The 13261-nt window shown below is 51.8% G+C and overlaps 2 protein-coding genes across 2 annotated transcripts; one reads left to right on the top strand and one right to left on the bottom strand.

Moving 5' to 3' along the window:
• Positions 1-2377: 2377 nt before the first annotated feature.
• On the bottom strand, positions 2378-5371 carry INS49_012935 (chitin synthase I; the record flags this gene model as incomplete). Its single annotated transcript, XM_043173637.1, has 4 exons — positions 2378-3113; positions 3173-3912; positions 4100-5134; positions 5189-5371. The coding sequence occupies 4 exons, from the start codon at positions 5369-5371 to the stop codon at positions 2378-2380; spliced, it is 2694 nt and encodes an 897-aa protein (XP_043022934.1).
• Positions 5372-10863: 5492 nt separating this feature from the next.
• Positions 10864-12738, top strand: INS49_012936 (uncharacterized protein; the record flags this gene model as incomplete). Its single annotated transcript, XM_043173638.1, has 1 exon — positions 10864-12738. The coding sequence occupies one exon, from the start codon at positions 10864-10866 to the stop codon at positions 12736-12738; it is 1875 nt and encodes a 624-aa protein (XP_043022935.1).
• Between the last annotated feature and the right edge of the window lie 523 nt (positions 12739-13261).

Consider the following 13261-nt stretch of genomic DNA (forward strand, 5'->3'; position numbering starts at 1 on the left):
GACATGCACGCATCCTGGGCCCAGGGCCCACGACCCACCCAGCCGGTTCCTGCCCCACATGCCCATCACCTGCGCGAAACGAAACACCATCACCACCACCAGCACGCCAGCAGCAAGTCAGTCGCCCGGTCATGTGGGGACCAGCACCACCATCACCCCTCCTCGCCCCATTCCGACAGCGAGGTCACAAACATGATCACCCGGAGAAAAGCACAAGCAAAAGGGGAACCACGACCAGAATGCCATCCCAGCCGCCCGTCCATCTCATCCGTGCGCACATCCAGCGTGGGCCGAGGCCGGGCCCCTCGCCTCAAACTCATGCCGACACCCGGGGCGCCGTGGACGCCGCCAGCCGAACAGTGCTTTCATTGCTCATCTTGCATCGTGAAACAAGAGGCTCCCGGTGGGGACCGCTTGTGCCGTGCACAACAACCTCGCATACCTGTAGTGTAGCACTATACAGCAGCACTCCCAGGGAGGAAGGATTCGCCCAGCCGCGACGGTCCGCACACAAAAACCAGCGAAGCCCGTAGCGGTGAGCGGGTCCACCTGGGCGCTTCCTCTCGCGCTGGTTGATCAGCCTGCCTCCCCTCAGAATTGAGTTCGAGGCAAAGCCATGGCAAACAAGGACCGGGACTCGTTCGACGCCGTCCGTCCTGCCCGTCGCCGCCGCTCTGGCCGCCGCAGCCGCAAGCCGCAGCTGGGCGCGTCAGAATTGTTTCCCAGGCCGGAGGGCCACGCAAACCTTCAAAGCGGAAACTTTTGTGAGATTGACTTGCTCCGGTGGACCGGCGGCATGTCCGCCCAACCGGCCACCGTAAGCAGTCACAGCACCCTGCAGCTTGGCAGGGCGCGTCGGCGTACGTACTCGAAGCGACGGGACCCGTCACATCAGCTCATTAGCATGGTGGGCGTCCCCGAGTGGCACGAGCTCGGAAACAAGCTGGCTATATGTTCACCCTTGCTGCTGCTCATCACCTCCGCGGGATTCCATGGTCCACGCAAAAGCAATGCCAGGGGTTTCGGACGACGGACGAGAAGGGCCTATATTTGCCCATCGCCATCACGAGGGGGGAGTGGGAAAGGGGAGGCTCAACTTCTTGTCCTCATCTGAGGTGGGTTGTGTTATCCACCCATCCTGCTTACCCATCACCAATTCCTGCCGAAACATCGCTACCCGCAGAGGCCCATGATTCGCAGCACCGAGGTAATCGACGAAGTGCGGTACCGACCAACGGAGGCTACGGTCCGTCGTGGCAAGTGAGGGTCGGCTTCGGATCGTCTCCAGAGAGGCCTGCAACAGACCTGCTTCTGCCGTCACCTTGACTCGGTTCTCGCGCGACGGACTGGAGAGAGTCTCCGAGTCAGGGTCCAATCGAGCCAGGAGAACAGATGTACCAGTCTCCTGGGACTGTGATCGATGAATGTGACTGTTCAAAGGACCGTGTCTCACGTGGCGACGGCGCGCCGCCTTTAGCTCTGCAACCGTTCCTCCAAACTCTAATATCCCAGTCGGAACTCAGGCCACCATCTGCTTACTGCAGCGAGCACGGTCAGAGATCGACTTTGAAGGTTATTCATATTCCATGTATTATCATACGTTGTATCTACTCAAACCCCTAGAACCCTACCATTTCACTCGGAAGTCATTCACAAGACAGCTATTGCAACTTCACAAGAGGCATACATCAACATTGAGCAAGTGGTACCGGATGCAGGTAATTCACATATCCTCTAACCGTGTATCTCGAAGAATATTATGTACTCCCTCCCTTGTCCCAAGGATTAAGCGGACATCAAGTCCTTCCCTTCACCGGCTCTCGCCATCCGTGCATCAACCAGGTGCCGGGTTCCCAGGTCTCATGCCAGACTGTGCCCTCGAGGGCGAGGAGAGTCCGATGACACGTTGAATTCGAGCAACTCCCTCAATGGAAAAACATCCACAGGCCAACTCGAAACACAAAACAACTCAAACGAGTCCTGATTTTCGAAACACTGACAGACACATACAAGAACATCGATCCAGCCGGTGTAGTGCAGCCAGAGTTGTGCGAAGAAGTGACACAGAACTGACCAGAACAGCGAAGCCAAAAGAAATTGTGAAATTTCCCAATTGACATGAAATGCACCGCAGTGCATGTTTTGAGAGTCTTGTAATTCGTTCACCGTTCGAAACAGCAAATCATTCGTATCATTCAAAAGTAAGAAAGACATGGGTATGTAAAGTAAAACTCCGCACAAGTACACGCCAGAGAGAGGGCCCCAAGAGACCAAGCAGAAGAAGAAATGTAACGTGTGAGGTGATGAAAGAACATGAAGAGCAAAAGAAAATCAAGAAGCTGTCCATCATCAAAAGTCGTCGCTCCTCTTATCATCATCAGACGCCCCTAAACATCCTGACCACGAGGAACCACATCGCGCCGAGGAACTTGAACCCCGAGAGCGCAGCCACGGAGTAAAGCACCACTGCCATATAGATGGTTGTCCTGGTCGTTTCTGCCTCCTCCGCCGCATCTTGGTCCGTGGTGTTCGACGAGGTCCCAATCTTTTCCAGCCCTGCAGCACTCAAGACGACCGCGACCAGCGCAAAATTGGAGATCATCCACACCAGCACGACTACCGTACGGACACCGCGGTAGTAGTCCTGTTGCTTTTCGTCGAGCTGGGAGGCCGTGAGAGGCTTGTTCTCCTTGACGGGCTTACGACTGAACACCTGCAGTTCACGGTCGTACTGGGCATTCAGATCGCCCTCGTCGGGGAGATCCGTCTTGCCCTGGCCATCCTTAAGTTCGATAGATGGCAGTTTGTCCGGTTTGTCATCACCCTTGGTACCCCATGAGATGTCGTGGGTATTGCAGAAGGCATAAACATTAAGAATGTTGGTGAAGGTCGGGGTCAACAGCATGTACTGGCCCAGAGACGTGATCATGTGCCATGGATCAAACATGAGCAGGGAGGCGATCAGCCAGATTCCGTAGGTCGACATTACCGAGACAATCAAAGTGTAGAAGACCTTGTTCTTGAAAAGATCGGCGACATTGAACCCGTCGGCGTCGTTGATGTCGGTCTGGATGGCTACCACGGAAATATAGATGGCCGCAAACATCAGGTAACTAGGACACGGCTTGGTTAGCACAGGTTGGGAGGCTCGTCCACCTAGGGCTAGACTTACATAAAGATGATTGCCCAGAAAACGACCATTGCCATGTAGTATGGGCCCGAGCCAGCTGGGCGATTACCCATTGACAGGACGAAACAGGTCATGAGCGAGATACCATAGAGCCATTCAAACACGACACCGAGAATACTACCAGCCGTGCCCAGGAGCGTGTCGTCGCCCAGACTCGTTGTCAATATCTTGAAGACCAGGAAGAAGTTACCGATAGCGAACCAAGCGAAGATCATGTTGATGGTGTTGAACGTGAACTCGGCAAAGAAGGCCAGCTTCCGCATCAGGGAGTGGTCCGAGCGGAAGAACTGGTAGAAGTGTGCAATAGCGTAGATGGCAGCGAAGAAAGACCCGTTCAGCCACCTACGACGTTGTAGGATGAGTTCGGTGACAGTGTCGGGCACATCAGTCTCGCCTGTAGCCGACTTGACGTACTGGAGGATCCAATGGCAATTCCGCTTGGTGACGAGCTCGAAGCAGAGGATACGATCCTCAGCGAGATACATGTTTGAAGTGAAGATACCCGCGCCAGCACCTTCGAGCTTCTCTCCGGCGAAGTACTTCTCCAGAGGGCCAAGGCCATTCTTGTCATTTTGAAGAGCAACGTATCGATACGCTGAGAAGGCACCCGGCAACACCGATATGAAGCCGAACGCGGACTCGAGTGGCTTGTCGAGGATGTTGCTCATCTTGTACTCGAAATTCTGGGCTGCAACCAGTGGGTTGAAGAGGTTCTTGCCGCCCTGCAGGAAAAGGAGTCAGCCAACAAAGAACTGCGGAAGAAGTTTCATCTAGATAGGGAGGACCAGGCCACAGTATGGCCGTGGCTTGTTTCCAAACCTGCAGCCTAACAATACCTTTGAGGTACAGGCTACAGATAGGAAATTGATTTTCCAGAGAGGGTCAAAATTGTATCCGGAAGCTGCTTACTGAACCCAACATGGCCTTGATCTCGCCACAAGCGCCAGCGCACATAGGCTCGAGGTCGAAGGCCTTCCAAAGGTGGTAAATGGAGTTACCGCCGGGCTTTGTTCCAGCGTCGATCAAAACGGTAATGTTGGGATCTAGGACGCGACCAAAGGCGTTGAAAAACCATCGGTGGGAGTTGATCTTCTTCTGGTTCTTCTCCTTCAGACAAAAGAGCAGCTGGACCGGCTGCTGCTTGGGCACCAACTGGACCACGTCGTTCTTGATCTGCATGCCGACTTGTGAAGTGTACTCGTAGATGTGAGCCGTCACGTCTTTCTTGTTGACCTGTTGCTTGGCGATACCCTCCTGGTATACACCCATACCAGCGAGAAGGGCCCTCGTCCTGGGGTTGATCTTGGCACGACCATCGCTGACCACGCACACCACGATCTTCTTCCAAGCGTCTTTACCCCAGGTCTTGCTCTCGGTCCGCTTGCACATGTACTCGACGTTCTTGAGCACACCGATCATGGTCCTGGCGAACAGGATCTCGTCCTCATTGTACATTGTGATGACGATAAACAGCTCCGTGTGTCTGGTCTTGCTGAAGAGCTTCTGTCGCAGGGTGAAGTTCTCTTCGTAAAAGTTGTTTGGGTCACAGGTTGCTGCTGTATACCGCATGTGGGTGAATTCGTCACGGTCGCCGTGTGGAACCTGGTTGAGTAGCCTCGGTGGGACAGGGCAGTCCAGCACCAAGTTGCCCCGATACAACAGCACTTCCTTCACCGTCTTCCAGCGCTTCAGCCCACCACCTGCCTGCTGCTGTTGTGGTTGGTCCCTGTAGCCCTCGCTCATACTAGAGTCTTGGTGTTGCAACATCGGCCGTCTGTCATCGTACTCGAAACCTGGCTCGAAGCCCGGTTGCGCTCCCTGGGGCTGCGGCTCGTAAGGCTGGTTGTAGTAGCCGTCGTGGTGTGCCTCGGGGTTAACAGCATAGTCTTGGTAGCCAACGTGCTGCTGCTGGTCGTAGTGGCCGCCGACGTTCTCCATCGATTGCTACCTCACAGGTTAGTGGGACATAACCCGTCTAGACTTCACAGAGGAACTCACAGCTGTTTGCATGTGTAGCGAGTCTGCAGGGCTGTACGTCCTGCCGACGCCGCCGGGCGGCCCCAGGGGCATTTGAAGATGTGATGCGGACGGGTTCTGGCCGTAGGGATTGTCGTCGAGCTGGTAGCCATGCTGGAGCGGGTGGCCCGGCGAAGGCGTCCTATGGGCGTGAGGATCCATCATGTGACGGTCGTAGTAGTCGTCGTCTGTATGTTTTGGCGATTAGATACTTGACTATGAAATATATCTGCGAGGCGGGACGGTTCAAAATCGCCGTCGGAGTATCTGAAGAGCCCCTCCAAACCGCAGCTGGGTCAAGGGAGCTGCGCCACGATTTGGACTTTGTTGTGGACAAAGGTGCAAGGTGCCGGCCGTAGGCTCTGAGTGACTGGTGGTCGGGCGGGGCGTGTAGACAAGAGGACGTCACACGACGGGTAGAAGTACAATATAGTGGAGGGTAGGACGGGTGAAGAGAAGAGTGGATTGTCAGGGAGGAGGGTGGGATATTGTTTTTAGTGCCCGAGTCGAGGAATGTCCTGATCCGCCTATGACGCGAAGCGAGAGGAGGGGAGGTGGGCAGGAGAGCAGGAGGGGAGGAGGGGAGCCAGTAGGAGACTTGCCTAATCGATTATACGACATGGTTGTTGTGTTCTGGCAATGCGCAGTCGAGGGTGGTTTTTGGAGTTGCTCCGTCACCTGTCAAGGGTCGCAACCTGGACGTATATTGGGCCACAACCAAGTTCGAAGCCCACAGTTGTCGTGAAGTGATGACTTGTGTCAGAGGTTGTATTCGGTCACTGGCCCCAACAGGACCCCTTCGGAATGTGCCAAGGGTGTGTGGTGGAGCGTGCTGTGTACTGTGGCAGAGACTGAAGTCGACGGGCACTGACGGCGGTTTCGAAAAGGGTGCTGCGGTCGGCTGCGGTGGTTTGAGCCCCTATTCCGTGCGGTACCTGTCTGCACTTGCGCTTATGCGAGTGGCCCGCGATGCTTGCTCTGCTTGAACTCTGCGGTCTGGCAGATAGGGAGACAGTAGTGGATGCTGAGCTGGTTCGGACGACTGGCTGGCTGGGTCACAATGACAACCGTCGCATAGGCTGAACTCTGTGCGGGCAATCTGGCAAGTGAAAGAGACAGAGTTCTGGGCAAATCTCGCAACCGCGATGTCGAGTTGGTTGGCTACCACGCCCGAAAGCTACAATGGCTAGGCCGAGGCTTGGAAGTCGGGAGTGCGCTGTCTGGCTTCGTGGCCGTCTCTCTGGATTGATGAAGGGGGCGCTCGAGATCAGCGCGGGCACGACACTGGCTGGGGAGAAGGAGTCGTTTCAGGCTCACAGGGGAGGCGCAGTAAGCTACCCGTGACGTCGCTTTGGAGGGAGCTGGCCGGGGGTCACCATGGCCCGCTGGGGCGCTTCATTGGCCTGTGCAGAGGCCTTGTGGGGGTGGTGCAGGGGTGGGGGCATGGGTCTGCGAGTCTTGGGAGGTTGTGATCGATGAGTGGTAATAAATTTCCTACCAGCCTACCAGCTTAGTCCTTCATTGCGACCGTTGCAAAGGCTCCCGCGAGAGACTTGGGAGTCGCAGGTCACAATCTCCAAAATGCCCATGCCCGTGCCCGTGATTCTGCGTGCTGATAGCTGATAGCTGCCGACCTGCGACCTCATTACCCTTACCGACAGCATCCCAGCCGGTCTTGGGTCATTGAGTCGCTGCAACCCTGTTTCGTCACCCTCATGCGAGCGGCCTCCTATTTTATTTCTACCACATGTAGTATCTGTCACTGACGTGGTGCCGACCAATCCGAAGACGTCGTACAGCACGGCACGCAGTATGCAGCGGGAGGCGTCTAGCAGGCCGGTCCCTCCAGTAAGAACAAGGCGGAGAGCGCTGGTCCACGATGGAGTCACAGGCAAGAAGAAAAAACCCAATTGTTGACGGGCGGTTGCGTGAGCAACCAAGGATTACTGGGTGGGGCAGTGAGAAAAGCCACGGTTGGGAGTGACCTACTGCGTCTCACACCAGCATCGGAATCAAGCCGATTCCCAGATTTCGGCTGTGCTCAGTGCTCACTATCGCCAGCTCCACATGCCCACAAGCCCACTTGCCCACATGATCGGGCGGCTTGCACCTCAGCCAGCAGTGGCGCTCCCCACAGTGGGTTCGCTCGGGCACGGCATCAGCTTGTCGGGGATGCTGCTGCAGTGCTGTTGGGCCTGTTGCGTGTGGCGCGGTCGTCGTTGCGTCGTCGCCCTTCTACTTGTAGGAGGGAGCACAGACTGCGCACCGTAATCAACCATCTGCAGTCCTCGTACACAGACATGCATACATGCAGACACGCCAGACACGACAGACCGGACCAGCGCGGGAGGGCATCACCCCTGGGCATCTTCTCCAAAGTCGGCTGAACTGAAAGCAGATCCCGCCCCGGCTCTTCAAGCGTGGCAGAGGCAAAGACGTCAGCTTCCAAAATAGTAACACCAACCCGCCCAACGCCATCAATGCCGTGCAGCAGAAAGCTGCAAGAAGTTCGCCGCCACCTTCGGCACCTCCAGGATTCCGGCCCAGGGTTCCGGGATCCAGACAGCCCACAGCACAGGCCAGTCCACCCAACAAGGTTGCCGCGTCGTCGTCACAGATGCACTCCACAATATGCACCCTGCCTCAGTTGCTTCCCACATTTGCCAGCTTCAAGACAACTACTTGTTAGACAATATATCTACTACGCCACAAGCAATCGGCAAACTTTGCCGCGGTACTCCGTCTCGCTAGGTTCCCTCTTCGAAAGATCCATGGCTTTCATCGGTTTCTTGGGATCAGTTTTCCGTTTCATCAGACCGATAAAGGTGGCTATAGGGCAATGCTGACGTGCTCGTTTGGCTCGGCCACAAAAGCTCCGACCCTGCGTGGTCTCTCCGGGTGTGTAGGAACAGCTTGGATCGTCGCAGGGCCTCAGAATCCCTTGGTTTGAGCATCGAACAAATGTGGCTCTAGTCTCAGGTTGTATGCCCCCAGCTCTTGTAGGAGCTGCATATCCGAGTCTCGGCAAAGCTCTGATTTCCAGGCAATGTGTACAACTTCTCCCTCATTGTGCGACTATACACCGCTTGGTATAGCTCCATCGCACCTTCCTCCACAGATTTGACGCGTTACTAGCCGGCGTCAACCACGGCGGCCCCTTGGGCCTCGGGGCCAGTTGTGAAGAGACCGGGCTTGACGCCGTGGCCTCGGCCACTATGCTCCAAACATGTTTAGATCCAAGGCCTTTCAAGACGGCTGGTGGCCAAATCCTTGGTCAAGGCCTGCAGGAACAACAGTCTTGACTCGGCGCCGCCCATTGGTAAGCTCGAGCTTGTTAGAAATTCACCCAGGAATCCTTAATGGTTGCCAGACGTACTCTGCAACCTCACTTCTTGTCATATTGCCTGATCTGCTAATTTGGTCTTCGCTCGTAGTCTACAACAGCGCCAGCAGATCTGTGCAAATATAAGTCTAGCGGCCCACATCTGGTCCACCCCCTCATATGGGCCACCCCTGCACACTATATATCCCCTTCTAACTCAACGGGTTAAATAGCTAATTTTAGGCAGATTTGAATATACATAGAAACTAACAATGGTAATATATAAACAATATTTTAAAAATTATATATATAATACTTTTATATATAATTAAATAAATATATTTTTATTATTTTATATATTTATTTAATATATATGCTTTTAAAATTAATATAAATTTAAATATAGATTTATAATATATAATATTTAAATATAATAATATTTAAAAAATTATAAAAGGATTACTTAAAGAATTATTAATATTTAAACTTTAAAATTTTAAAATATTAAGATTTATAAGGAATTTTTTAACATTTTATAACATTTATATTTATATATATAATTCTTTTAATTCTTTTATTATTAATATTATATAAATTAATTTAATTTTTAAATATTTTAATTAATATAAAAATAAATGTATTTTAATTATATATAATTAAATAAGGTTTATATTTTAATATTTAGAGAAGTGGAGTAAAAGTGGAGAATTTCTTCTTAGAAAAAAACTTAAATCTTTTATATACTATAAAGGAAATTATATATAAAAAGAAATATATATATAGAATTTAATTTAATTTTCTTTTTATATAAAAATAAATATATTATATTTATAATAATTATATTTATAAAGATATTTCTACTTTTTATAAAATAAAATCTGTTAAGAAACACTAATATTATATATATATTCCTTAATAATATTTTTAAAATCTTAATTCTAATATTTAAAAGTTTATAAGTATTTTAATAGATTTTTTAAATAAGTAAGATTTAAAATTTAGCTTTATATATTTATCATAAAGCTGTATTAAAAATATCACGTTTATATATTAAGAAATAATAAAGAAATCTTTATTTATATAAAAAGAGTAATAGATAAATAATTATATATATCTTAGTATATATAATATATATAGAATTCTTTAAATATTATTTCTACATAGAGAAGTGAATATAATATATATATTTAAATCTATATAAATTTAAATATTTTATTCATTGAATAAATAGTGGTTTTGTTTGGTGAATTTTGTGTGCAGGGGTGGCCCATATGAGGGGGTGGACCAGATGTGGGCCGCTAGACTTACCACCATTTGCAAGGCTAAATCTGGCCGCTCATTGTCGCATGTAAAGTTTGCTGTACAAAAAAGTGCGCACGTAACTGTACAAATTGGACTTTGTCAATTCAATCTCGTAGATTTATTGAGTGGTAGACGGGAAGCTCCCTCAACTTCGTGACAGCACTGTGTACATGTCTCGCTGCCTTCAAGTGGTGGTTGTTCGCTGGAGAAGTCTTCAGTTGCTATATTCCTGGAATTTGCTCGGCTCAGATCAGGCTCAAGTATGCTAAATTTGAAGCATTCTACTTCAATCCGAGAGTGAGTTTTCCCTCTACATGGTTCGAAGGGCTGCCAGGGTAACAAATTGGTATGTTGTTAGATGACTCTGCAATGCGCTCTTCGAGACATCATTCTTCCTCATACACAATATAACGAGCGATTAGGGGCTTCTATGCAGCTCATGGTGTCACCACGTCCATCAAATGCCCAATTGCTGCTGTCCCGATACTGTGCCTCTTGCATTAGTAGGTGGTCGACGTCGGGCTCACCTTGATGCGACCTGGGGTACTTCAGTACATGCCCGTATCTGGGAACTATGGGTCCCCTGTCCGTACCTGCAGCTTCCCCAGGCCCGCTCCCACCTCGCCGATTCGGCACCGACACTTTTTTCGGCTCAGAACAGACTATCTGCAAACGAGCAGCAGAGACACTGTGATCCGATAGACTCGTCAAGGCTTCAGTAAACACTTTAGTTTACTCACGGATGCCTGCAGAATTAAGTCTACGACCATTGGGTCAAAATGTCTTGGCCAGAATCGCCAGTTCGTCTGACCCTGCTTGGTCTGAGTACGGTTTGCTTGGAGTCCGCTCCGTTTGTCTTTTTTTCAGTTCGTAGTTTTCGAAAGGTACACCTTGGATCTTTCACTTGGCCCCAGCTTCGTAGATCTAAAGCAAATCGACAAAAACACTGCCTCTCATCACTGATTGTATCCCCTCGACGTCCAGTGGCAGATCCTGGACCACACCTTGTTGTCAACCTTTCCACCCTGTCAAGATGCCTCCTCCACCGTCATTCGATTACTATGCTGAACTCGAGATTGAGCGCTCAGCCTCTTTAACGGAGATCAATTCAGCATACCGGCGACTTGCCAGGATCCACCATCCAGACAAGAATCCCAACAACCAGGAGGAAGCCACAACCAACTTCCAGCGACTCCAGCTGGCCCACGAAACTCTTTCCGACCCTGTCAAACGCGAGCGATACGACACCGCACCACCAGGCTCAATCTTCAGCCAAGAGGACGAGGAGCTCTGGGAGGACGACGAGGAAGATCCCTTCGGATTTCCTCCCTTCCCGTTTCCCTTCCCTTTTGAATTCTTTTTCACATCTCGATTCTTTCGTGGACCGCCCCGTCGTGGCACCTCGCAAGCCCAGGCAGCCTACGACGATCTGAGAGCGGAAAATGAGCGCCGAAGACAGGAGAGCAAGCGACGGGAGAAGGAGGCCAGAGATCTGCGCGAGGAAGAGCAACGCCTGCGCCAAGAGGCCAAGAAAGCTCGCGAGAAAGCAGCGGAACGATCCAAGGCTCTGGAGAGGCGCCACCTTCAAGACGAGGAGATGAAGAAGCAGGAGATGCGATGGAAAGAGATGGGCGCTGTCTCCAAGGAAGAGAGGCTCCATACCTGCCTACACTCAGAGCTGTGTGACAAAATTCAGCACACCAAGAAGTTCAAGTGCACGGCATGCTCAGTGAAGCGCGGCATGATCGCGTTTGAGTGCCCTCACTGCTCGGCTTTCCTTTGCCAGTTGTGTGTCACCGACTTCTCTGAGAGACGGAAGAAACTGGATATGCAAGAGCAGATGGAAGAGCCTTGGATGCCGAAGGACTCTGCTGGCACGAGCAGCAAGCCCACCATCAACAAGCCCAATGCCAACAAGTCTACAACTGGAGAGTCCGCTGCCAAGAAGCCTCAGAAGAAGAAGAAGTCCAAGACCAGCGGTGCCGCCAAACAGACTCCCATCTCGGGCAAGACCGGCAATGGCAACAAGGACAGTTTGGAACGCGATCCAGTCTTGAGTGAGGTAGATGACGATAAGGCAACACCCACTTCCCGGGGATTGTTCGCTTCTGACAACCCATACAACATCCTTGTGGATGATGAGAAGACCACGTCTCTCACGTCCGAGAAGTCTATACCACATGCTAGTACTCCTGCTCAGACGGCCGCTCGTCTCTCAACCGCACGCCCTGACGGTGCCAAGGGTGACGACGACAAGCCAGCTTCTACAAAGTTTGCTCAGTCGAAGAAGAAGAGGCAGAACAAGAAATCTGGCAACAAGGACAGCTCAAAGGAGAATGTCAATCTGCACGGTCAGGATCAGAAGACCGACACTAACATTGCTGTCGAGGCCAAGGCGACCGGTGCGATTCACAACACTCACCGGCAGACTTTGGCCCCAGGCCCTAGCGAATCCTCCTCTCAGAGTGTGGCTGCCCAGCCTGTCTCCAACAAAACCGTCAACGACGACGTGAAAGCCAGCGTGAGCATCAAGCCGCAGAAGCCGAAACATCACAGTGCTCCATCCCGTGAAGAGAAGCCGACGGGCCCAGGTTGCGGCCCCTCGGCAGGCGCAACCGGCGGTTACATTCGAGCCTTAGACGCAGCGCACAGCCCGACCGTGGCCGATCTCCGTCAGGCAATGGAGAAGTTTGGGGCCGTGAAGTGTCTGAAGATTGTCAACAAGCGCCGCGGCATCTCCCACGTGGATTTCGCCGCACACGAAGGCCTGCGCCGGGCCATCGCGGCCTCCCCTGTGGTCGTGAGCGAGCAGATCACCGTTCGCGTGGTGGAGTTGAAGCACTGCGACACCTGTGGCAAGGCTGGCCACGTTGCCCGGACCTGCAGAGCCGCGAAGAGCCCCAATTGAGGCGGACTCGGTTGACTGGAGGCTGGGGTCCGGGAGCGTGCGTCTGTAAGGCATGCGGAGCGTTCTGTCAACCCACCGTGTCAAACCCGGGAAAGCGATGTTGTCGCACAGAAGGCTGCGGGGGTCATCTGATGCCCGGTCATTAACCCACGAAGACATGGCGATGGACTTGGGTAACGATGATGACGAGGGGGTGCGAGGGTCCTGAGACGATGAACTCGTGAAGATCAGGCGAAATGTATTCGGCACCCGCGGAGCGGCTGCCAATGAATGGGGATGGTCATCCAGATCGTTGACGAGATTGGATTTGTTGATCAGAGACCCACATAGATGATCACTCGCTATGGGAGTGAGGTTTTCCAGTAGCAGCTGGCTGATTTGCTCTCACTGGTTACTGCGGATAATACCCAAAGCAGCGGACTCTCTATTTTGTAAACGTAGCTCTCTATGATATTTTCTGGAGCAGAGTTCTCCTCCAGCAAAACTCTCGAGCAGGTCTTCGTCCCTAGTGACACGACTATCT

This window comes from Diaporthe citri (genome assembly GCF_014595645.1).
Source record: "Diaporthe citri strain NFHF-8-4 chromosome Unknown scaffold_6, whole genome shotgun sequence".
In the NCBI taxonomy this organism is placed as follows: Eukaryota; Fungi; Ascomycota; class Sordariomycetes; order Diaporthales; family Diaporthaceae; genus Diaporthe; species Diaporthe citri.